The 27,324-nt window shown below is 44.1% G+C and overlaps 1 protein-coding gene and 1 long non-coding RNA gene across 3 annotated transcripts in view; one reads left to right on the top strand and one right to left on the bottom strand.

Annotated features, from left to right (window-relative positions):
- Positions 1-10,689: 10,689 nt before the first annotated feature.
- On the top strand, positions 10,690-15,786 carry LOC130284569 (uncharacterized). Its single transcript, XR_008847083.1, has 2 exons — positions 10,690-11,280; positions 11,688-15,786. It is a non-coding gene; the product is annotated as an uncharacterized LOC130284569 (long non-coding RNA).
- A 5,104-nt stretch (positions 15,787-20,890) lies between these two features.
- LOC130283976 (BTB/POZ domain-containing protein KCTD5) overlaps positions 20,891-27,324 on the bottom strand; it is a 41,744-nt gene continuing 35,310 nt past the window's right edge. For both annotated transcript variants that reach the window (XM_056533802.1, XM_056533803.1), the window contains one exon: positions 20,891-21,337. In XM_056533802.1, the coding sequence (XP_056389777.1) occupies positions 21,308-21,337 (30 nt within the window). In that variant the 3' untranslated portion in view covers positions 20,891-21,307. The remainder of the gene's footprint in view (positions 21,338-27,324) is intronic.

Below are 27,324 nucleotides of genomic sequence, written 5' to 3' on the forward strand. Positions count from 1 at the left end.
AGAGAGCTCTATGTTCCGAAAAGAAAAGAATTTCCTCTGTAGTATTCAGCAGCTAAAAAGTACCGGAGGGATTAAGATTTTTTATTCGAAGTCATTTACAAATCTGTTTAACTTTCTGGCACCAATTGATTAAAAAAAAAAAAAGTTTTCCACTGGAGTACCCCTTTAACCCCTTAACGACGTAGGACGTAAATGTACATCCTGGTGAGCTGGTATTTAACGCACCAGGACGTACATTTACGTCCTATGCATAACCGCGAGCATCAGCAGCCAGGGACCCGCCCTTATTGGCGGACATCCGCGATCGCGTGGATGTCCGCCATTAACCCCTCAGATGCCGTGATCAATACAGATCACGGCATCTGCAGCATCGCGGTACTTTAAATGGATGATCGGATCGCCCGCAGCGCTGCCGCGGTGATCCGATCATCCAGCATGGTGGCCGGAGGTCCCTTCACCTGGCTCCGGCCGTCTCCCGGGGTCTTCTGCTCTGGTCTGAGATCGAGCAGACCAGAGCAGAAGATGAGAGATAATGCTGATCAGTGCTATGTCCTATACATAGCACTGAACAGTATTAGCAATCGAATGATTGCTATAAATAGTCCCCTATGGGGACTATTAAAGTGCAAAAATAAAAGTAAAAAATAAAAGTAAAAAAAATGTGAAAAAAACCCTCCCCCAATAAAAACGTAAATTGTCCCATTTTCCCTATTTCACCCCCAAAAAGTGTAAATATTTTATATACATATTTGGTATCGCCAAATCGATATGTGTAAAAAGCCCAACTATTAAATAAAATGTTAATGATACCGTACGGTGAACGGCGTGAATGTAAAAAAAAAAAAAAAAAAAAGTCCTAAATAGCTGCTTTTTTTTATAACCTTTTATTCCAAATTTTTTAAATAAAAAAAGTATTAAAAGTTTTATATAAGCAAATATGGTATCAATATAAAGTAAAGATCACGGCGCAAAAAATGAGCCCTCATACCGCTGCTTATACAGAAAAATGAAAAAGTTATAGGTCTTCAAAATAGGGGGATATTAAACGTACTAATTTGGTTAAACAGTTTGCGATTTTTTTTAAGCGCAACAGTAATAGAAAAGTGTATAATAATGGGTATCATTTTAATCATATTGACCCAAAGAATAAAGAACACGTCATTTTTACCGTAAATTGTACGGCGTGAAGACAAAACCTTCCAAAATTTGCTAAATTGCGGTTTTCTTTTTAATTTTCCCACACAAATAGTATCTTTTTGGTTGCGCCATACATTTTATGGTAAAGTGAGTGATGGCATTACAACGGACAACTGGTGGCGCAAAAAACAAGCCCTCATACTAGTCTGTGGATGAAAATATAAGAGAGTTATGATTTTTTGAAGGCGAGGAGGAAAAAACGAAAATGTAAAAATAAAATTGTCCGCCCGGCCCCTTCGTGACGTCTCGCCCGCCCCCCTCAACGAAAGTCTATGGGAAGGGGGCGCGACTGCTGTCACGTCCCCTTCCCATGGACTTTGGTAGAGGGGGCGGGCGAGACGTCACGCCCGGCGGCCTCGAACATGGAAGCCCGCACACAGCGTTCGGAGTAATGAACTTCCGGACGCTGTGAGCGGAGCTCCGAACTGCAGGGCAGCGCACAACCCCTTTAAACCCAGCTATACAGGCTGTGCACTCAATACTTTACATTGTAGCAGAGGCAGGGCTGGTTTTAGGCTTAGCGTGGCCCTAGGCAAAATCAAAAGAGGGGCCCCCAAAAGTCGGAATAGTGCACTAAGCAGATTTGAAAATTTTTGGTCACTTCAAAAACCATAAAAAATATCTAAAAAGCAATTGATAAGTTCCATCAAAACAAAAATGGTACCGATAAAAACCACAAATCACAGCGCAAAAAATGACCCTCACATCCCCATATACAGAAAAGTTATAGGGATCAGAATAGTACAATTTTATATTTTTGTATAGTCCCCCCACATTAGATTGGCAGTACAGTTCCCCCACATTAGGTTGGCAGTATAGTTCCCCCACATTAGGTTGGCAGTATAGTTCCCCCACATTAGGTTGGCAGTATAGTTCCCCCACATTAGGTTGGCAGTATAGTTCCCCCACATTAGGTTGGCAGTATAGTTCCCCCACATTAGGTTGGCAGTATAGTTCCTCCACATTAGATTGGCAGTACAGTTCCCCCACATTAGGTTGGCAGTATAGTTCCCCCACATTAGGTTGGCAGTATAGTTCCCCCACATTAGGTTGGCAGTATAGTTTCCCCACATTAGGTTGGCAGTATAGTTCCCCCACGTTAGGTTGGCAGTATAGTTCCCCCACGTTAGGTTGTCAGTTTAGTTCCCCCACATTAGGTTGGCAGTATAGTTTCCCCACATTAGGTTGGCAGTTTAGTTCCTCCACATTAGGTTGGCAGTATAGTTCCCCCACATTAGGTTGGCAGTATAGTTTCCCCACATTAGGTTGGCAGTATAGTTCCCCCCACATTAGATTGGCAGTACAGTTCCCCCACATTAGGTTGGCAGTATAGTTCCCCCACATTAGGTTGGCAGTATAGTTCCCCCACATTAGGTTGGCAGTATAGTTCCCCCACATTAGGTTGGCAGTATAGTTCCCCCACATTAGGTTGTCAGTATAGTTTCCCCACATTAGGTTGGCAGTTTAGTTCCCCCACATTAGGTTGGCAGTATAGTTTCCCCACATTAGGTTGGCAGTTTAGTTCCTCCACATTAGGTTGGCAGTATAGTTCCCCCACATTAGGTTGGCAGTATAGTTTCCCCACATTAGGTTGGCAGTTTAGTTCCCCCACATTAGGTTGGCAGTATATTTCCCCCACATTAGGTTGGCAATATAGTTTCCCCACATTAGGTTGGCAGTTTAGTTCCCCCACATTAGGTGCAGTATAGTTCCTCCACATTAGGTTGGCAATATAGTTTTCCCACATTAGGTTGGCAGTTTAGTTCCCCCACATTAGGTGCAGTATAGTTCCCACACATTAGGTGTGCAGTACAGTTCCCCCACATTAGGTTGGCAGTATAGTTCCCCCACATTAGAGTTGGCAGTATAGTTCCCCCACATTAGATTGGCAGTATAGTTCCCCCACATTCGGTGTGCAGTACAGTTCCCACACATTAGGTTGGCAGTTTAGTTCCCCCACATTAGGTTGGCAGTACAGTTCCCCCACATTAGGTGCAGTATAGTTCCCAAACATTAGGTTGGCAGTATAGTTCCCATACATTAGGTTGGCAGTACAGTTCCCCCACATTAGGTTGGCAGTATAGTTCCCCCACATTAGGTTGGCAGTATAGTTCCCCCACATTAGGTGTGCAGTACAGTTCCCACACATTAGGTTGTCAGTTTAGTTCCCCCACATTAGGTTGGCAGTATGTTCCCCCATATTAGGTGCAGTATAGTTCCCCCATATTAGGTGCAGTATAGTTCCCCCACATTAGGTGCAATATGTTCCCCACATTAGGTGCAGTATAGTTCCCCCACATTAGGTGCTATATAGTTCCCCCACATTAGGTGCAGCATAGTTCCCCCACATTAGGTGCAATAGTTCCCCACATTAGCTGCAGTACAGTTCCCCCCACATTAGGTGCAGTATAGCTCCCCCACATTAGGTGCAGTATGTTCCCCCACAGACATACAGCCTTCAGACATATACATTGTATGGCTGGAGGCTGTATGTCTGTGTACTGCCCCAGTGTTCCGACCACCGCTCCTCCGGTCCGGGGTCACGATCTACTGCTATGGCCTATAGACCATAGCAGTAGGTCCCTGGACCGGGGGACCGGTGATCGGAGCACCGAAAAGGACGTGCTGCCAGCTGGCTCTGGTGACTTACCATTCCGGCCGGCACGCTTCCTCCTCACAGCTCCGCTCTGCTCCTTCGTTGCTATGGGTGCACGCAAGGGACGTCCTCAGTGACGTCGCTGCGTGCGCTAACTCCCGGCGGCCCCTGTGTTTTTAAAGTTAACGCGGGGGCTGCCGCAGAAAGGTAACAGGGACATCCTTGTGTCCCGAAAAGATTTTTCGGGACACAGGGATGTCCAGAATGTGACGGGGGGGGGTTGGGGCGCCTGCGGGCTGCTCAGTGGCGGCTGCGGATCCCCCCAGAGCTTGATTAGGCCTATGCTGAACAGCCGGCAGGGGCCCCTGGGGGATGGGGGCCCTAGTCATTTGCCTGATTTGCCCCGCCCCAACGCCGGCCCTGAGCAGAGGATCAACTCACTTATAAGAGATTCTGTACATATAGGATGCCTTTACTTCATTGTGCACTATTAATTGTTTTGTATTTATGAAGTCACACAATAGTCTTGCGATTTCTTTTTTTTTTTTTTTTTTTTGGGTGGGGGGGTTGTAGTTTTGCAACAGCTGGAGGTCAATGGTTTGGAGACCACTGGTGTATGCAGTCAAGAAGCATGGACTATATAGCAATAATGTGTTGCACCATAGTAGGGATCGACCGCTATCGATCTTTTTGGGCCGATACCGATAATCTGTCACCTTTCAGGCCGATAGCCGATAACTTATACCGATATTCCGGTATAAGTTATCGGCTATTTCAACCACCCACGTTCCCCCCCCCCCCCTCAGTGGGGCAGAAGCCGTTGCAGATCAATGATTTAAAGCGGGCGCTTTAAATCAATGAACTGCAGCGGCTTTTGCCAAGCCAGAGACCGCCGCCGCCACCCGCTTCTCTCCCCCTCCCTGTCCTGGGGTCCTGAGTCTAACCACCACAGTTGCCCCATCGCCTCCCCCCTATCCTCTGCCCACATACCGCCGCCACCCCCCCTATCCTCTGCCCACATACCGCCGCCCCATCGCCTCCCCCATCCTCTGCCCACATACCGCCGCCACCCCCCCCCCCTATCCTCTGCCCACATACCGCTGCCGCTGCCCCATCGCCTCCCCCCCATCCTCTGCCCACATGGTGGGAGTTGTAGTTTTGCAACAGCTGGAGGTCAATGGATTGGAGACCACTGGTGTATGCAGTCATGAAGCATGGACTGGACCAGACTTTAGCAATGTTAGAAGCAGCTTTTTTTATGTTCTTCATCAGCCATAAGCAGTGAATTCTCCGCATACAATTCCCAGGCCGCTATTAAATGTTAATTTTCTCCTCAAACAGTATATATTGGTATATTGTCACCAACCAGGTGTCTGTATTGTGGTCTCCATCCTGAAATATGACAGGGGTATACAGATATATAATATAATATCCTGCAGTCTTGTTGTTATTCGATGTTTTTTTTTTTATTATAAGTTTATGACTAATTTTGTATTTGTAATGAACTATGGGCAAAATATCACCTTGTCCAGGGAAGCCCAGATAACTTGCATTTACCGCAAATGTTTTGGGCTTTCTTAAAGGGATATTCCAAGATTTTTTTCTCCATCCTTTGAGTCCATGATGCCAAGTTATAATACCGTGTAATATTCTTCTATTTATTTTACTGTTGTCTCTGACCTTTCCCAGCATTCCATGCAGCCAGAGACAATATGTCATAAATCACATGGTCTCCAGGGGGTGTGGCTATTAGGGATCAACCCTAATAGCCACACGCTTCTCTCCCCCTGCCTGTCCTGGGGTCCAACCACTGCCAGAGACCGCCGCCGCCCAATTGCCTCCCCCATCCCCGGTTTTATAATTACCTGTTCCCGGGGTCCGCGCCACTTCTGGCTCCGGCAGGGTCCTGAGCTGTCACTGAGCGCCGGGCCACTGATGGTGGCGTTGCGTTGAGGACGTCACTCGTCATTGTGCAGCAAACAGCAACAGTGCAGGACGCAGCAGGAGCCAGAAGTAGCGCGGACTCCGGGAACAGGTAATTATAAAACCGGGGATGGGGGAGGCGGCGGTCTCTGGCAGCGGTGGTGGTTGGACTCAGGACAGGCAGGAAGAGAGAAGCGGGCGGCAGTCTCTGGCCCAGCAAAAGCCGCTGCAGTTCATTGATTTAAAGCGCCCACATTATCAGCAAGGTAATTGCCGATACCGATAACTTAGAAAATTGTGAATATCGGCCGATAATCAGTCGATCCCTAGTGGCTATGCGGGTCTATGCAGCTATAAGAGGACCCGTATGTCAATGCAGCTGAAATTATAAGGAAAAGGCTTGGATGGATGATGGGGGGAGGACAGACAGGCTTCTACATTTTATCTGCATTATTCTTGAAAAAGTTTTTAGTAGTGGGCACAGTGGTACCAAAAACAAATAATTCTGGGGGAGATACTGGTAATTGAAGACTGTTCTTGGGCAGTACATATGTAAAGGCAATGAGGGTCCCTTCTCTGCTTTGTACATTTGATGTCGGACATCCTACTGGAATGGGCTTAATTTGTGGTGTTCTCACTCTGCTGGGTGCTGAGCTGGTTGTACCTTCTGTCTTTAGACTTAAAGGGGTACTCCGCCGCCCAGCATTTGGAACAAAATATATTCCGAAAGCTTAGAGCTGGCGCCGGGAGCTCGTGACGTCATAGCCCCGCCCCCTCAATGCAAGTCTATGGGAGGGGGCGTGACAACGGGGCTATGACGTCACGAGCTCCCGGCGCTGGCTCTAAACGTTCAGAACATTTTGTTCCAAACGCTGAGCACCCCATTAATGATGATTAGATGCTTCTGCATTCAGCTCTTTCCTTACATACTCAGTATTACCTACCATTCCAACTACCCCTCTGTTACTTAGTAGCACTTAGATAGTACTGTAATGTTTTGGTGAAGCTCAACCCTGTTGTTGGTTTACGTTGAAGTTGAATGTTAAAGAAGCACCACAAGATTGTTTGTTTATTTTTTTCATATTATGGACAATCATCAGTAGTCCTACAGTGCCATCTGTTTTATTCCAGCACAGGTGCATCTATACATTTCATCTTTAAAAAAAAAAAAAATTCTTAACACCAGTGTCCACTATTTAACCCCTTAAGGACACAGGGTTTTTCAGTTTTTGCATTTTAATTTTTTTCTCATCACCTTCTAAAAATCATAACGCTTTCAATTTTGCACATAAAATTCCATATGATGGCTTATTTTTTGCGCCACCAATTCTACTTTGCAGTGACATTAGTCATATTATACAAAAATCCACGGCGAAGCGGAAAAAAAATTCATTGTGTGACAAAATTGAAGAAAAAAATTCATTTAGTAACTTTTGGGGGCTTCCGTTTCTACACAGTGCATTTTTTGGTAAAAATGACACTTTATCTTTATTCTGTAGGTCCATACGGTTAAAATAATTCCCTACTTGTAAAAATCATAACTACATGCAGGAAAATTTATGTTAAAAATTCTCATCTTCTAACCCCTATAACTTTTATTTTTCCACGTATGGGCCGGTATTAGGACTCATTTTTTGCGCAAGTGTTCTGAAGTTTTTATCGGTGCCATTTTTGTATTGATCGGACTTTTTGATCGCTTTTTATTCATTTTTTCATTATATAAAAAGTGACCAAAAATATGTTATTTTGGACTTTGGAATTTTTTTGCGCGTACGCCATTGACTGCCATTTAATTAATGATATACTTTTATAGTTCGGACATTTCCACACGCGGCGATACCACATATGTTTATTTTTATTTACACAGTTCTTGTTTTTTAATGGGAAAATGGGGGTGATTCAAACTTTTATTATTAGGGAAGGGGTTAAAATACCTTTGCTAACTTTTTTTTTCCACTTTTTTTGCAGTTTTATAGCTCCCATAGGGGGCTATAATACTGCACACACTGATCTTTTACCCTGATCCCTGCAAAGCCATAGTTTTGCATGGATCAACGAGATAGGGGCTCGGTTGCTCAGGCTTGGAGCAATCAAACGCCGATCGGACGCGACGGAGCAAGGTAAGGGGGTCTCCGCTCGAGTCATAGCTGATCGGGACATCACGATTTTATCGCAATGTCCCGATCAACCCGACTGAGCTGCCAGGAAGCGTTTACTTTCATTTGTAGATGCGGCGATTAACTTTGATCGCCATGTCTAATGGGGTTAATAGCGCGCGGCACAATGATCGGTGCCGCACGCTATTAGCCCAGGGTCCCTGCTATCGTTGGCAGCCGGGACGGACACGGTGTGACCCCATTTTAAACATCAGGACTGGGCGAGGGGCGTACAGGTAGGCCCTTCGTCCTGCAGGAGTTTAAAAAAAAAATATATATATAGGGGAGGTTTATCAAAACCTGTGCAGAGAAAAAGTGGAGCAGTTATTAGCAATCAAATTATTTTAGTTTGAAAAAGACCTTCGATTAGTCTATGAAGCAATCTGATTGGTTGCTATGGGCAACAGGTCAATTTTCCCACTGTTTATTTTCGATGATTACAGTGATGCTTAATTTATATAGGGTTGGTTATAATTTGTTACTTCGGAAAAAAAATTATAAACGCATTGCATTACCACATTGTGACCCCTATAACTATTATTTTCCCATCTCAGCTGTGTCAGGGCTTGTTTTTTGCTGGGTGAGATTTTCATTGGTTTTATTATGTAGCAATTTGGGTAAAGTTGTTTATGGCATTTAGCAAGTGGGATAAATAATATTATAACGTTAAAGGTTGGGTATTTCTATATGCGGAGATATAGATTGTATACTTGTAGTTTAGTTTTTGAGGGTTTCTAATAAAAAAAATCTCCGATATGTTTGTACATAATTTTGTCAGTCTATATTTGCCTACTTCTGGCAAATTGTAGTAAAAATACAAACATGGCAGCCATAGAAGCTTTCAAAAGACTGCCATGACGACTATTGGGCATCCAAGGGAGGACAGAGGGCACTGGTATCTAACCATCTAATTGACAGTCACTGTACCGGCCCTTCAGGTAACATTTCTGAATAAGTTATTGTGTGTGAGTAGTGAAAAAAAAATTACTAGCGATTACATAACTTGTATAAGGTGGTATCAGTTTTCCACTCTGCCGTCTCCACTTGTAATTTTCAGTTGTCCCAAAGTTACTGGATGGAGATTAGATTCTATTATGAAAATGTATTTTTATACTATCTATCAATTGTTTCCAGCACCTCCGCTGACTCCACACCTCTATGTCTCTGCTGCTGCCTCACTCCCTGACATAGGATCAGACTTAGTTAACCTCCTGATACTCCTTAATAAGTGGTGCCGTCCTTGAAGCTTGTTCACACATAAATATTTATAATATTTCACACACACAGAAGACAGACTCCTTCCCCCTATATCGCTAAAGCACACCTTCTGAAGCAGCAGCATGGAGGACATTATAGGACAGGACTGAGCAGTATAAGTTGTGAATTAAAAGGATATTTCGATGCTCCAGCATTCTGAACATTTTGTTTAGAACGCCCGGAGCCAGAGATTGTGACGCCACATTATAAAAGGGGCCTGGCCACTGCCACATGAACCCGGTGTTTGTTTTAGAACACCAGGTGCTTTGTGAGAGCATTGGGGGGTTTGGGGCAGCAGTGGGACTAACCGCGATCAGACATCTTATCCCCTAAGATGTCTAGTAGCGAAGTACCCCTTTAAAGGGTACCTCTCATCAAAAAAACTTTTGATATATTATAGATTAATGTATGCAGAATAACTTTACAATTGCATGTTATTAAAAAATATGCTTCTTTCTAATTTTCCACTTTGAAGAAATGACCACTAGGGGTCTCCCTAACAGTCCTGGCAGCAAGCATTTCAGACTCATGCTGGAGTCCTAAACACTATGAGCTGCCAGTCTACTTTGTTCACAAAGGAGAACACTCAGAGCTGCCAGCCTGCTTTGTTCACAGCCTGTTTGGCTGGGAACAAAGCAGGCTGGCAGCTCTGAGTGTTTAGGACTCCAGCATGAGTCAGAAATGCTTGCTGACAGGACTGATCGGGAAAAATACAATAGAAAGAAGCATATTTTTCATTAACATGCTATTGGAAAGTTATTCAACATTCATTAATCTAAAATATATCAAAAGTTTATTTGATGATAGGTACCCTTTAAGCCCTTCCATGCTTACTACAAGCTGCAGCCCTGTGTCTGCAGAGTCACTCCTCCAGATTTTGCAGAGTGAATGCGTTTAGCAGGATAGCAGCCTGATAAGTAAAGAGGCATTTGTCACTTTAGAGACACATGCCCATTCACTATTTGAGCTTCCCTGTATGGAAATTAGACACATGACCCAGAATTTCACTGCCAAGCTTGTGGGTGTTTTCTCATGGAACACTGTTGACTATACAAAAAATGGTGTGATTGATGAAAAGACATCAAACAAAAAAGCATCCTGTGGCCATATCCGAGGGGTCAGAAGAGAACATCACGAATCATTCTAATGAAAGAAAACTGCAGCAATATAAAACACTATAGTCTGACGGTGCATGTGCTGTTGTGTCTAAAAGGAAACAGTGGAGCAGAACAGAACCCTTGTCTGGTCAGATTGACTCCAATTTCTGTTGTAGCAGGCCAATAGGGTCAATATTTTGCACGACCAGCATGAATTTATGAACCCTTCCTTACGGGCATCAACAAATCAAGCTGTTGGAGGTAGTGTAAGGGTTAAGCTACGAGTGGGAAGGCAATGTCCATGCAATTTTGCTGCTCAATAGTGTTTTCTTGGCACACCATGGGCACCCTCATACCTGTAGATGGATGTTTAGACAGTACGGCTTATCTAAGCATTGACGTCAAGTTCATCCCTTCATTGTACCCAATGGTGGAAGGACCATAAAACAGAAGATACTGAAAGTAAGAACTATTTATTGGTTTGTAGTTTGGGATGCAAGCAATAATATACATATAACAGACCCATACCTATTCAGTGCAATACGGTTAACAGTTATTGACCGGGAGAAACCAAAGTGTTCTACACAGGAATGAAGCTTCTGGAACCTCTACAGCAGGAAGAAGAGACACCCGACTTTCAGACAGTATAGTTTTATTTCACATATTGAGTTTGCAGCATTCTTTAACTAATAAAATATTGAGAAACTTTGTACAATACACAAAAGTTAAATACATGTAAAAGGAAGTTTGTCTCCACTTACACAGCCAATATGCCAAGTGGGGGGGAGTTACCTCACTAGTCAGACCAAAATGTGTAGTCTCAGATGAGGAAATGCTACAGAACGCCACCTGCCACCAACAAGATGCGCAGATTCTGTCTTAATAAAAGGAAAATACAAATCGATCAATGTGTGATCGATGGGAGTCCAAGAGGTTGCAGTATGAAGGTGCAGATTTGCAATACCAGGCACAGCTACCAATGGGGGCTCACCGGAGGTTGCACGTTGGACCCCCTGCCTTTCTCACAAATGGATATAGTCTATACAATGGCTAGGTCCACAACTGCTTTAAAAGGGGTACTCTGGCCCCAAGACATCTTATCCCCTATCCAAAGGATAGGGGATAAGATGTCTGATCGCGGGGGGCCCGCCGATGGGGACCCCTGCAATCTAGCATGCAGCACCCACCTGTAAGCACTGCAGGAAGCGTTGGAGTCTCTGTGTTATGCCTCCCGACCACGGGGGCGGAGTATCGTGAAGTCACGCCCCACCCCCTCAATGCAAGTCTATGGGAGGGGGCGTGACAGCAGTCACGCCCCCTCCCATAGACTTGCATTGAGGGGGTGGGGTGTGACGTCCCACAGGGCGGAGGCGTGACGTCACGCTGCTCCGTCCCCGTGGTCGGGAGGAGCACGTTGGACCCCTGCCTTTCTCACAAATGGATAGTCTATCCAATGGCTAGGTCCACAACTGCTTTAGAGGGGTACTCTGGCCCCAAGACATCTTCTCCCCTATCCAAAGGATAGGGGATAAGATGTCTGATAGCAGGGGGCCTGCCGATGGGGACCCCTGCAATCTAGCATGCAGCACCCACCTGTAAGCACTGCAGGAAGCATTGGAGTCTCTGTGTTATGCCTCCCGACCACGGGGGGGGGCGGAGTATCGTGAAGTCACGACTCCGCCCCCATGTGACATCACACCCCACCCCTCAATGCAGTCACGCCCCCTCCCATAGACTTGCATTGAGGGGGTGGGGCGTGACGTCCCACAGGGCGGAGTCGTGAAGTCCCGATGCTCCGTCCCCGTGGTCGGGAGGCATAACACAGAGAGCCTCAAGCGCTTTGGATAGGGGATAAGATGTCTTGGGGCCAGAGTACCCCTTTAATATAGTCCAATAAAAAGGCAGCCTCACTAGTAGATTGACCTGGATTAGGAGGACATAAGGGTTTCCTCCCCAAAATATCACCACACTGGCCACAGGCTGCCTCTTCTGGGAATGGCATTTTATCTGTTACCCAACAAAAATCTCAGATTTACTTTTGAAAGAAGAAGTTGGCACTGGCTCAGACGCCAAAAACAAATCAATAGATCTACTTATAAGATTCTAATGGGCAGTATCTTATTTTTAGACAAAGTATTTTTTTCATATAGATTAATTCTTTCTGGACTTCAGTTTCAGTCATTGCAGGGGATATTCCCATGCAAATAAAAATAACTGAAAAAGTAGTACCGGAATACTCGTTTAGGACACGGGTGCGTTCCGATCCTACACCACCCACTGATGGGACCTGACACTTCAATTTAACACAGAAGAGGTTGTATTCCTTGCAATGCCCAACAATAGCACTTTATTTTAGCCATCTGAAAGCAGCCCTAAGGCTAAGTTCACACTGCTGTGATCCATTTGGGACAGTTTGGCCTTTTTTTTTGTAAAGATTGGACCCAGAATGGGTCAGAGCACAACTGACACCGACAGGTCCCAAATATTCCCATTAACTTGAATGGTGTCCATTCAGTAGTTGGTATTTTACAGGAGTTCAGTGGAGAAAAAAAAAATATCTATCTATATAGATAGATAGAACATGCAGTATATATTTTTTTTTTTCTCTGCGGAACTCCCATCCTTCCGAAAGGCCTCAGCTTACAGGAGCACAACGGCCGTGTGAACAAGCCATAAGATGAGAGAATTGGTCCTTTAAAATTTACTTAACTCCAGATATGCCGGCTAAGAAACCCCCAAAAAACAGCAGCCCCAGCCCCAAAACTGCATTTTAGGGTACGTTCACAGGGGTGGATTACCAGCGAAATTTCCGTAGCATATATGCTGCAGAAAATCCGCAGCAGATTTTGCTACCATTGACTTCAATGGGTCAGCAGAAAAATCCACACTAGAAGAAGATTTGACTTCAATGGGTCCAAAGGAAATCTGCAAATCTACTTCTATTGCAGATTTTTTGATGACCCATTGAAGTCAATTGTAGCAAAATCAGCTGTGGATTTTCTGCAGCAAATACACTACGGAAATTCCGCAGGTAATCCGCCCATGTGAACGCGCCCTAAGGGTATGTTCAAATGAGCAGGCCCACAGCATATTTTATGATGCGGATCTGCCACTGAAGGACCCCTGCATGGTGGCTTTACATGTGCCTGCTCGGAGCGGCAATAGCCACTACAAGCAGACACACTGCAATGTGGAGTCACAGCGCGCATGCGCAGTATACTCGCACATCACAGCTGTGCTTGGCCTAGCTCAGCAGGGGGAGCGGCCGCGATGTGTGCGGGTACACCACACATGCACGGCGATTCGCACATCGCCATGTAAAGCCACCATGCAGCGGTCCTTTAGTGGTGGATCCGCAGCTTAAAATACGCTGTGGGTCCGCTCTTGTGAACGTACCCTTAGGCTGTGTTCAAGTTTTTATTCTACATTCTTGTCAAATATACAAGACACGATTTCAGCACTATTTTGCCCAGTAAAAATATTGGTGTCCGGCGTGTAACATATCCATTGTTATGCTCTGCTTCAACGATGTAGTAGAACAAAAATCGACAACAATAGAGTCTAGGCTTACAGGGGTATATACAAGATTATAGGGGAGGACTAGGGCGTAACAAGTTGAGATGGGAATAATCCTTTAAAGGCTTTTAACCCTAAGCATTTTTACAAAACAAATAACCAGTCAGACAGCAGAGGCTTCATTCAAACAGTCCTGAAGAATATCCCAAGAGACGTGAAGATTACAGTCACTTATAACCAGACAATTTCATGTGACAACACTGAGAAGCCATTGAATTATTGAGGAGTAAAGTGCACTGGACTTTATAACAGGATTAGTTCACAGCAAGAGACTTCAGAACATGCCGGCAAATATACCCACGGACCAGTTTATTAGACGGAACTATAGATCACTGGATAAAATGAGTTAAAATGTCACAAAATCCATTAGTAGATGACAAGAGCTGAAAGAAAAGAAAAAAGATTTGCACTTAGATTGTCAGTGTGGTTCGGAAGTGGCGGAAAACCCCCACGATGTGCACAGAATAGTCAGGGTTCGGTGCGTATAGTAATGTGCCACACAAAACACGTCCTCGCTGTGGCCATTGATGTAAACCGGTACACTAAAAAATAGCTGAGAGGTACAGTCCACCAGATACCCTGGGAGGGGTTCAGAGTGCAGCAATACACGTACCAGTTCCCATAACGGACCCATAACTAGTGCAAATGAGCATCCGACTTCCAAGTATTACAAAGGGAAGGGACCACAGTGACAGCAACTCGATACCAGCGCTTCGCAACGTAGCAAAAAGGTTATTTTACGCCAGTCGAAAAAGAAAGTAGTTACAGATTAGCCCTTTTCTTACTGCATTAGTTTTTAATATACAGTATAATTCACAAGAGATATTAGCCCTTTGCGACATGTAAAGTACAAGTGACAAAAGATCAAGAGAGGAGTTAAAGGTATAAAAGAAGAAATGACCTAGGTTTATATTATCTTCAGCAGTAGATATCTTGGCATACACAATGCAGGTACTGTAAAGGTTGTAACCAGTTAGCTGACTAGGTATTTGATTAACAAGGCATGTCAGGTAGAAGCACAATGCATTTAGAAAGCCACCAAACTGAACTGGAGAGGGGTAATAGATTAAAAAATTTTTTTTTAAATCACACGGCCGTCTAGACCCGTCCCGTTCTTTTCCAGTAAAAAATAAAAACGGACTTAAAAAAAAATAAAAAACGACAATAACGGATGCAAAAGGATGTTATCAGTTTGTATCTGTTCTTGTTTAGTAAATAAACCCAAAAAAGTTTTCCATAGACTTAAATATTAAATTTCCTTTCATTTTTTTTTGACGGAAGAAAAAAAAATACTGCATGTGCCGTTTTTTCTGCCGTCAAAAAAAAACGAAATGAGTGCAGACGGGTACAAACGGATGTAAACGGATTGTAAAAAAAATCCCATTGACATGAATCAGTTTACAGCCTGCAAGAACCGAGCCGAAACGGGGACAAAAAACAAACAAAAAAAAAACGGGGACAGACAGCCGTGTGAACGCACCCTTAGAGCCAACGCCATAATAGTTGATTGCTTTAGAGTGCTGCAAAATCAAACCTAAATAGCCGTGTTTCTCAACCAGGGTGCCTCAAGATGTTGCATAACACCTGGTTGGGAAACGGTGCTCTAAAGGGTAGGGTCAGATGTAGCGCAACCAGAAGGTATTTTACACAGCAATGGATTTACAGATTTAGACACAGAACCTGCTTGTAGCAGATGTGCAGTGGGAAATCTGCCACTACGAGTGGACACAGAGCTACCTGGCCGCAGCAGGGAGCTTGCTTTTGCGACTACAGTCGGCGCATCCGCAGCGTAAAATATGCTGCAGATGCCCTAAATGTGTCCCTACCCTAATAAGGATAATTTGTAATGCCCGAGACAGAGCCCACAAACAAGAGTAGCGCTGTTTCTTTTAGACTACCTTTTCTAATCTCATACAGACCGTTAAAGTAGGACATCTAGGCAGATGGCCATATCCAGATGGACAATAAGGGGTTAAAGTCAATATATATAAAAAAAAAAAAAAAAAAAAAGTTACTGCGACAGGTGTTTATCCAATATGTGATTTTCCTTCAGCACCACCACAGGTGAAGAAAAACATTACACAGTTCTCATCCAAATTAATAGGCTGTAGGTGTAGGGCATGGATGTGTTTTGTCCTCCTGAGCAAGAGTCTCTGTCATGGCCTAAGGGTATGGTAACACTGAGGAATTGTCACTTAAAAATTCTGACACGGCATTTCCATTTTTTTTTCTGCACGCAATATAGGAGAACATTTTAGTTTTTTTGCTGGCTGACAACCACCAATTCGAATTTCCCTTTTTTGTGCGCGGAATTTCCCCACGAATTCCGCACGAATACACGTTCGTCGGGGAAAAAAATTTACATTGCGGTCTATGGGAATTTACATGCGGATCCCGCATGACGAAAGAACATGTTCATTCTTCATGCAGAACGGAATTCCGCGTTAGGATTTTGCATGCGGAAAAATGCGGAGAATTCTAATCAAATCAATGGGGTTTGGCACTGCTGAATGAATTGAAGAGGAATAAGCGAGCGGAATTACTCGTGGAAATTCCTCAGTGTGAACATACCCTTACAGGAGAGTCGTTGTCTAAGGCTATGTTCATACTAAGAATTTCCCTCGGTGCATCTGCACTGTCCGGAATCGGCACTCTGATTACACTGAATTTGCAGCAAAATTCATAGTCCTATTGAATAATGGGCTTTTCCAGGCGGATTCTGCCCAAATAATGTACCGTATTTTTCGCCGTATAAGGGGGGGGGGGAAAGTTGGTGCGTCTTATATGGCGAATACACACCTATCGGGTCGGTCCCTGCGGCCATCAACGGCCGGGACCCGCGGCTAATACAGGACATCACCGATTGTGGTAATGCCCTGTATTAACCCTTCAGACACGGCGATCAAAGCTGACCGCCGCGTCTGAAGCGAAAGTGACAGTAACCCGGCTGCTCAGTCGGGCTGTTCGGGACCGCCGCGGTGAAATCGTGGCGTCCCGAACAGCTTACAGGATACCGGGAGGGACCTTACCTGCCTCCTCGGTGACTGTTCCATGCCAGGATCCCCTGCATGGCGGCGCTCTCCTTCGACGTCATCACGTCGTCGCGCACGCCGCCCCGTCATCCAATAGGAGCAGCGTGCGTAGCGACACGATGACGGCAACGAAGAGCGTGGATCCCAGGGAAGACTACGTCCGGAGCGTCGGGGACACCCCAGGGACGCGGCGACAGCGATGGAGCGACATCCAGGGCAGCGGTGACGGGTCCGGAGCAGCAGGGACACTTTAGTATTACCTCCTATCCAGTGGTCTTCAACCTGTGGACCTCCAGATGTTGCAAAACTACAACTCCCAGCATGCCCGGACAGCCAACGGCGTTCCGGACATGCTGGGAGTTGTAGTTTTGCAACATCTGGAGGTCCACAGGTTGAAGATCACTGTTGGGTGCAGAATCTTTTTTTTCTAGATTTTGCACCTTTAAAATTGGGTGCGTCTTATATGCCGGTGCGTCCTATAGGGCGAAAAATACGGTACATGCTTATTCTTTAGTCGGTATCGTATTACTTTGATGGAAGTTCTGCCACAGAAATTTCAACGTGTGAACTGAGCAACAGGATCCTATTGAAATTCTAGGTGCGTTTACACGCTATTACCAGCAGCGGGTTTCCCGTGGCAGGAATCCCGCTGCGAGTTACACTACCATTGATTTAAATGGGTCCACAGACAGCCCGCAATAGTGTCAGATTTGTCAACTGTCCGTCGACCCATTCAAATGAATGATAGCGTAACTCACAGCGGGAAACCCACTACTAGTTACTAGCGTGTGAAGCACCCTCTGGGAGTAAAGTCCATAACCTCGAATACAGCCCATAATATGCGGAGATGGGAATGAGAGAGTAAATATCTATTAGGATTTATATTTTAGATGCGGACAAAACTGGAGTGTGATGAAAAAAAAAAAAAAAAAAAAGGATTGAACTGTATCAATTAATGCTGAATATACTTTGTAATAACTGTAGAAACCACGCGTTTTGTGCTTAAAACAAATATGTCTAAACTTTTATTTTTTAGGAACATTTAATATTTTTTGATAAGTTTCATGAATACACTAAGTAGGGTCACACGTACCGTATTTTGCTGGGCATTTGTTTATCTTCTACCCACTGAAGTCAAGGGTTTGCTAAATCAGCTGCAGAAAATACGCAGCAAAACACGACATGCGTGAACCTACACATGTATTTAAAAAAAAAAATTGCGATGTGAACAGCCGCTAAGGCCTTGTTCACACGGCGGAGAATTTCCGCTCTGAAATTCCGTTGCAGCAGAATCCCATTGTTTTCAATGGGATTCTGCTCCTCCGTTTACATCGGGAAACCGCACTTTCCAGTGTAGATCTAGGGGACCACCGCTCTACAGAACAACGGAACGTGATGGATGTCGGCACCCCAACGTTTAGATATTGATGACCTAACCCGAGGCTAGGCTAATCAATATGTTTTTACTGGAAAAACCCTTTAGGGAGTGTTCACACGTTTAGGTTTTTAATTGCAATTATGGATTACAAAGCGTCGGGGACACGGAAGAGGAAAAAAAAAAAATATAAAAAAAAATATAAAAGTCTTTCCTTTATAAGCGTCCTCCATTTATGACCTGTTCCAGGATCTGAATTCAACAACTGCGTGTGAACACAGCCTCAAGCAGTTCAATGCCTAGATGTATTAATACATTTTTCCAGGACACTAGGAGTAGTTCAACACTGTCAATAGTAAATGGAAAAAATAAAAAAAAATTGTATTTTAATTTATTTAATATATATATATTTCATTTTTTTCATATAATCCCAGCGGTGCAACATTAAAACGCTGCAATATATTTTATTTTTAGAATCTAGCCGTTTACAGCCTCACAGAATGGATGCCCATAGCAACCAAAGCCAATCTTTGGTTGCTATGGGCAGCAAAGCCGACTTTTAACCCATAGAAACCAGATTTGATAAAAAAAAATGAGACCTTAACACTTATTTCTGTGGGAACCAAGGCCAATTCTACTTTTATTCTTAGCCAATGAAGCCCTTGGTGGCCACAGCATCCATCCCCCAAAAGTAAAAGCCGTACTCATCGCTATAGGCAACCAGACCAGATTAATAAGACCTACGGGGGAGATTCCTTAAAACCTGTCTAGAGAAAGCAACCTATAGCAACCAGATTTTTTCCCTTTCATTTTTAAAAAAAGGCCTGTGAGAAATGAAAGCAGCAATCTGATTGGTTGCCATGGGCAACTGCACTATAGAAAAATAATGCTTTAAAAAGTAAACTATTTTTGTTGCCTAAAGCAACCAAAGCACAACTTTTTATTTATTTTCCAAGAGTGCTAGAAAATCTAAAGTCTAGGTTATGAGTGGTCGCTGTGGTCAAAGACTTTTTTCATAAAACTGCCCCATTGTGTCAGTAAAAAGGTGCCGCCATATACTTCATATAGGTAATGTCAAACCCAACCAGAGGGGTGTCCGATAGGCCTAATGGTATTGTGACCGTGTGCGGTGTACACCTGTCCATTCTATACAGCCGAGGCAGCCATTTTGTTAGTCGTTATTGATAAATATACCCTATAAAAAATAAATAAAAATATGCAAAAAACAAAAAACTTTTTAATGATAAGTAGAGGGTTAAACATAGGATACAGAACTCACAGGATTTGGGGTCCTCTTGTTGCAGTGCTTCCAAATCTGTGGCTGTTGCAAAACTACAACTCCTATCATGGCATGATGGGCGTTGTAGTTTTGACCCATCTGGAGGGCCACACATTGGGGGGGGGGAACACTTATATAGTAATAATAGCTGTAGTGTTAAAAGTATTTTACAGGAGTCCATGCTCTATAGGGGTGCGTTTACACGCTATTACTAACAGCGGGTTGCCCGCTGCGAGTTACGCTACCATTGATTTAAACGGGTCCACAGACAGTCCACAATAGTGTCAGATTTGCGGACTGTCCACGGACCCATTCAAATGAATGGTAGCGTAACTCGCAGCGGGCAACCCATTGCTAGTTACTAGCGTGTGAACGCACCCTCGCAGTGTTTTTAGAATGTGTCTCCAGCTGTTGCAAAACTACACCTCCCAGCATGCCCGGAGGTGTAGTTTTGCAACAGCTGGAGGCACCCTGGTTGGGAAACCCTGGTCTGGAAGAATATACAAGTCCCAAGATCTACAGTGGATCTAGGCAGTCATATTAAGATTAATTCATTATGGGCAGATATCCCAATTTCTACAGTGAATATTTCTTCCACCGCCGCTTTATAGAAAAAAGAAACACTTTCTTAAAAAGTTTGCCTGTAATAAAGAGGGATTTTTTTGTTGTTTTTATAATCCACTCTTTTCTGAACATGCAATATGCCAAGACGCAGTCTGCAAAGAAGATAATATAATACATTTAAATCACAAAAATAAAATATAAAATTATATATATATATATATATATATATATATATATATATATATATATATATATATATATATATATATATATATATATATATATATATATATATATATATATATATTTTATATTATTTTATATTTAATTTTAGTTTGTTTTACTCGAAACTTCTGCCAAGGAAGTAGTGTTTCTACGGAAGAAACCTTATGCAGCAATAGACAAGTGCAGATAACACGTGACAAGCCTCTTTGCTTATCTACTAAGAATAGGGGTCGACCTTAGAAGAATGTGTCGCGGTGGAGGACACTGGCTTAAGAGTTTCAAGCAAAAGATGCATCATAGTAAAAAAAAAAAAAAAAAATATGTATGTGGGTCGTATGTAGTGTCAAAGTACAAAGTGTAAAGGATGGCATCAAGGTCAACGTTAGAGATGAGCGAACTTACAGTAAATTCGATTTGTCACGAACTTCTCGGCTCGGCAGTTGATGAATTATCCTGCGTAAATTAGTTCAGCCTTCAGGTGCTCCGGTGGGCTGGAAAAGGTGGATACATTCCTGGGAAAGAGTCTCCTAGGACTGTATCCACCTTTTCCAGCCCACCGGAGCACCTGAAAGCTGAACTAATTTACGCAGGATAAGTCATCAACTGCCGAGCCGAGAAGTTCGTGACGAATCGAATTTACTGTAAGTTCGCTCATCTCTAGTCAACGTGTTAGACTTAGGGCAGGTCACCCCGGCTGTAATACCACCGATGTACAAAAAGGTTCTAGAATAATGGAAAAAATAACATTAAAAACTAGGAAAGAGATACATTATAATAGACCCACTGTAAAGTTCCTCTCCGACACCAAGTCCCCCATGAAACACTGACTCTTCCACCACAAGTACAGTATACAGACTTCAGGACAGCCCAAGAAACGCTACTCTGAAAGCAGACATGTTGTGGTGACTTGTTACAGTGGAGATTCTCTGCCATATCATTGCTTACTTGGGACAAAATAAAAAAATAAACTAAAAAAAGTAATGAACGGAAAAAAAAAAAAATATATAGATCTATCTTCTTTCAAAACTCTTCACATTCGGGAGCCTCTCTCCTGCAGGATCTGAAAGACAATATTAGGGATAGACAAGTTAAATGTGGGAGAAGTGAACCAATGAGGTAACATTAAGGAACCTATAAACTATAAAAAACACATGACAGCAACAAACAGGTCTACTGGTAGCTACAGACAGTACAGGGACCATCTAGGTTAAGAAAAAAAAATTGGGGGTCTGCTCTCACCCCTGGGAAACAGCACCACTCTTACCCAAGGGCCGTGCCAGGTACTTTTAGATGTGTTGGAGGCATTGTGTTACATTAGATTTCTGGTGGGATACGTATCAAAGTCCCTAATACTTCCTGCACAAAGGATTTTTATTTACACGCTTGTGATTTAAACAGTGTACCGTAATTAATAAAAAGGTAACCTCTAGAGTGCAAAAAGAAACAAGATAGGTATATTGTAGAGCACCTACCACATGCCCAGTGTGAATGTAGCCTAGATGATGAAAGTCACAATATATTGTCCCATTTACAAGAGGAAGCTATAGAGAGTCAAGTCACTCACTCGTTTTTCTAAGTTGAAATATAACTCCCAACCCCCCCCCCCCCCCCCTCTACGCCTTTCTTTCACCTGAAATGGCATCATCAGGGGAGAACCTGTTGGGGGAGTATGTAAACACTTAGCACGTCAAACCAAAAAAAGTGAGAATGATCGATCAGGCTATGACAATGAAGAATGGAGGAGACAGCTGAGTAAGACCTCACTCCCAGGAGATAAGGAACCAATAGGCCCAGCAAAAATAACCACCTAAACAAACCGGGTACCAGGGAAATTGGATCTTTGAGGGATCAGCCAAGCAGCAAATGTATATGCTGGCCTCCTGACACTCCCATAAAGGGGGGTACTCCGGTGGAAAACCATTTTTTTCATATCAACTGGTTTCAGAAAGTTAAACAGATTTGTAAATGACTAAGAAAAGAGGAAGTTGAGTTGTTCTTTTCTGTCTGACCACACTGCTCTCTGCTGACACCTCTGTCCGTGTCAGGAACTGGTCAGAGTAAGAGCAAATCCCCATGGCAAACCTATCCTGCTCTAGACAGTTCATGACACAGAGGTGTCAGCAGAGAGCACTGTGGTCAGACAGAAAGGAAATCCAAAAAGAAAAGAACTTCTGTAGTATTCAGCAGCTGATAAGTAGCGGAAGAATTATGATTTTTTAATAGAAGTAATTTACAAATCTGTTTAACTTTCTGGCACCAGTTGATTTGAAAAAAATATATAAAATTAATTGTTTTCCACTCTACCCCTTTAATGGTAGATGTCTAGGAAGAGAAGGGTCAGGTATATTGGCATTCAACATGCTTGATCCCTTTGTTTTTTTTTTTAAAGTGCGCTAAGAGCCTCCATTTTGTTTACCAAGTGTGCTGCTGCCATTTTCTTTTTTTACATGTTTGTACTTGCCACAGCAGCGTGCACCCGTGTATTGGGTTTAGGTGCTGGCTACATTTTTGTTTTTGCTGTGCAATTTGGGGGGAGTGGCTCCCTCTGTAGCCGTGCATTCCCTCCCCTATTTCACAGGAGGTGGTTTTGGGTTGTTAGTGGATCCAGCATGTCACCCAGGCCACCTCCGTGTGTGCTGCCGCCATTTTTTACATGTTTTGTACTTGCCACAGCAGCGTGCACCCGTGTATTGGGTTTAGGTGCTGGCTACATTTTTGGTTTTTTTGCAGTGTATCTGGAGGAGCCTGGCTGTGGCTTCTACCTTCTCTCTATGTATTAAAGACAGTTTTCTCTGTACCACACTTTTGCAGTTGTCACAGACAAGAGTAGATATTCACTTAAACCAAGACCTATGGAAGGAGATTCTTGGTTTGTCAGCAGTTTTACTGTTGTGCAGAAAGAGGTTCGATAGATGAACAGAACTATTCAGAAGTCGGTCATTCTCAATTGCAATTTCCCACGTAAGCACATTAAAACCTATTAGCCATTTTACAGTACATAGAAGTACATCCCTATTTAAAAAGAGTCCTTAAGGGATAAATCTATTGTCAAATGAATGCTAGTCTGTTGAACGTCCACATTTTTGTTTTCCCAGGATAGCGCCAATCTTTGTCCAGGACTTCAGACAACTGAATTTATTTAGTTTAATCCCTAGTTCTTTATTTAAATAAAAAAAAATATAAAAACACACTATTTAAAATGCAGGGTGGTACTTGATGGCGGAATTCCACAGGAATATTATGCACGGACATTCCACTGCAGCAGAGTCCCATTGAATTCCATGGGATTTTGCTGCACTGTTAACACGATCGCCTAAACCTCTGCCTCGGAAATTTCACCGTGCGGAGGGGCAATTCTTGAGGGCCACACTTCAGCACTCTGGTGCCCCCTTAAGAGTTTAAACTCTTCAGCACCCGGAAGTGGATGTGGACCTACCTTGTGTTTATATCGTATTGCTGCTCCGCTTCACCACCTTTGAGGTTAAGGACAGGCTACAATCTCCTCAACTAAAACCAAGGTTCTTAAAGGGGTATTCAAGGAAAAAAAATTTTTTACATCAACTAGCTCCAGAAAGTTAAACCGAATTGTAAATTACTTCTAATTAAAAAAAAAAATCTTAATCCTTCCAGTAGTTATCAGCTGCTGAAGTAGATTTGTTCTTTTCTGTCTAACAGTGCTCTCTGCTGACACCTGTCTAGGGAACTGTGCAAAAGTGGAGAGGTTTTCTATGGGGTTTTTCTCTTACTCTGGACAGTTCCTGAGACAGGACAGAGGTGTCAGCAGAGAGGACTGTTGTCAGACAGAAAAGAACAACTCGGCTTCAGCAGCTGATAACTACTGGAAGGATTAATATTTTTTTTTAAATAGAAGTAATTTACAAATCTCTAACTTTCTGTAGCCAGTTGATATAAAAACCATTTTTTTCCTGGATAACCCCTTTAAACATATCTTAGGGACCTTCTGCCTCCTAGGAGCCCTTGAGGCTCAGATTTATTGCGATATCTAGTAATATTTCCGCTGTCTTATACAGAGGGTGTATAGTTAAGGCTAAACTAATATTGGGTGTGACTGGGTTCACACCAAACTCTCCCATATGGGACAAGGAGTGCTTCCCAGCATTCAGAGGGCTGGTGTGCCAAATATTCTCTTCATCCTGTATTGTCTGATTTAAACAGAATTTCTCTTTTACAGCCTTGTTTTCACATACAGTGCCGACTGCCGTCTCCTTCGCAGAAACGTTTAACCAGAGCAGCGGTCTTGTTGGGCTCAGCAGATTTTGGGGCAGTCAGTACCTTACATTGCGATTTTGTTGGTCTGATGCAATACACACTATTCCAGTCATAGGTATTAAGGTCCAGTCTTAGGACCGAAACGCGTCACCCTGTCATGTTCTCCTGGTCTTTGTAGCTTTTATTGGAATAAACATCCTGCCTTCTGATACTCGCGCTGGACACCTTGCCTTTGTTCGTTGTTTCCAGTCGGTGCTGCCCACGCCGGTCCTGGCGCGACGGGCTGAGGGAGTGAGCTGGACTATAGACACTTTTGCTTGCAGTCATAGGTATTATACAGAGTTGTCTCAGCACCTCCATAAGAAGCAACGATAAGCTGCTGCATTCACCAACGTGAGTTATGACAACTCCTGACAATCCTTTAATGTGCTTAGTTCTCAGGATCTCTGTAGAAGATCAGAATCTATAGTAGTGTTTCCCAACCAGGGTGCCTCCAGCTGTTGCAAAACTACAATTCCCAGCATGCCCGGACAGCCGTTGGCTGTCCGGGCATGCTGGGAGTTGTAGTTTTGCAACAGCTGGAGGCACCCTGGTTGGGAAACACTGGTCTATAGATACAGCTACTACATGGTCGATGGACAAGGCAGGACAGTAGTCTATAGTGATCATATAAACAGGAAAGGAATGACTAGAGATGAGTGAACTTACAGTAAATTTGATTCGTCATGAACTTCTCGGCTCAGCAGTTGATGACTTTTCCTGCATAAATTAGTTCAGCTTTCCGGTGCTCCTGTGGGCTGGAAAAGGTGGATACAGTCCTAGGAGACTCTTTCCTAGGAATGTATCCACCTTTTCTAGCCCACCGGAGCACCGGAAAGCTGAACTAATTTATGCAGGAAAAGTCAGCAACAGCCGAGCCGAGAAGTTCGTGACGAATCGAATTTACTGTAAGTTCGCTCATCTCTAGGAATGACCAAATCCCTGTGAACTGGGTGCAGCCTCTGTTTTTTTTCCCCCATGGTGCAGAAAGTGTTCAGATACCAAGGAGAATGGGTGAGAGTGTACTGGGAGGATCAGTGAAGGATCAGGAGCAAATCTGGGGAGCAGAGGGGAGTCAGGAAAGCTAACGCTCACCAGTAACTTATAACTTAATCAGAGTCATTCATATCGTAATCCGTCTCTTCGTCCTCACTCTGTACCAGCATGCAGCATGCATGTGTAAAGAAAAAGGAGCGGAAAAACACAAAAACTTGTAAGTGCAAACGAAAGAACAGAAAGACTATAAGCACAAATGCACTAAGAAGGGGGATGCACTGAGAACAACCCGGGGCTTTGTTATGTAAAGCATGCGATATGGGCATCATCGATGAGCTTCATACACAGCATTTTATCTGCATTACATACAATTTCACTAAATGCTGCACTAAAACAGTAAACTACAGGCTTTAAATGGCAGCAAATAAATTACTAAGTGGCTACAATGGTCTACTTAAACCCGTGGCCTGCCAGCTGCTGAAAAACTCCTGTCATGCCCTCTCAAACCGAATAAAATGCGGGCATGGTGGAGATGCAGGGCCACAGGTTGGGAGACACTGGACTACAAGGCCAACTGCAGGGAGTTACGTTTCCCTGAAGTTGCTTTAGATTTCTTTGGGGGCTTCTTGCCCCAGGGACCATTCTGCTAGTAGGAGTATATAATAAAATATTTTTTTTATTTAATTTTCTATATCTTTCCCTCTCTATACATATATTAATACCCCCAAATATATAAATATCCATTCCATCATATCCATCCCATCCATCCCCTTCCATCCCATCCCACATCCATCCCACATCCATCCCACATCCATCCCCTTCCATCCCATTCCATTCCCTCCCATCCCATCCCATTCCCTTCCCTCCCATCCCATCCATCCCATGCCCTCCCATCCCATCCCATTCCCTTCCCTCCCATCCCATCCATCCCATGCCCTCCCATCCCATCCATCCCATGCCCTCCCATCCCATCCATCCCATGCCCTCCCATCCATCCCATGCCCTCCCATCCATCCCATGCCCTCCCATCCATCCCATGCCCTCCCATCCATCCCATGCCCTCCCAAGCCCTCCCATCCATCCCATGCCCTCCCATCCATCCCATCCATCCCATGCCCTCCCATCCATCCCATCCATCCCATGCCCTTCCATCCCATCCCATCCATCCCATGCCCTTCCATCCCATCCCATCCATCCCATGCCCTTCCATCCCATCCCATCCATCCCATGCCCTTCCATCCCATCCATCCCATGCCCTTCCATCCCATCCCATCCATCCCATGCCCTTCCATCCCATCCCATCCATCCCATGCCCTTCCATCCCATCCCATCCATCCCATGCCCTTCCATCCCATCCATCCCATGCCCTTCCATCCCATCCATCCCATGCCCTTCCATCCCATCCCATCCATCCCATGCCCTTCCATCCCATCCCATCCATCCCATGCCCTTCCATCCCATCCCATCCATCCCATGCCCTTCCATCCCATCCCATCCATCCCATGCCCTTCCATCCCATCCCATCCATCCCATGCCCTTCCATCCCATGCCCTTCCATCCCATCCCATCCATCCCATGCCCTTCCATCCCATCCCATGCCCTTCCATCCCATCCATCCCATGCCCTTCCATCCCATCCATCCCATGCCCTTCCATCCCATCCATCCCATCCATCCCATCCATCCCATCCATCCCATGCCCTTCCATCCCATCCATCCCATGCCCTTCCATCCCATCCATCCCATGCCCTTCCATCCCATCCATCCCATGCCCTTCCATCCCA

Source organism: Hyla sarda, chromosome 8, assembly GCF_029499605.1.
Source record: "Hyla sarda isolate aHylSar1 chromosome 8, aHylSar1.hap1, whole genome shotgun sequence".
Classification (NCBI taxonomy): Eukaryota; Metazoa; Chordata; class Amphibia; order Anura; family Hylidae; genus Hyla; species Hyla sarda.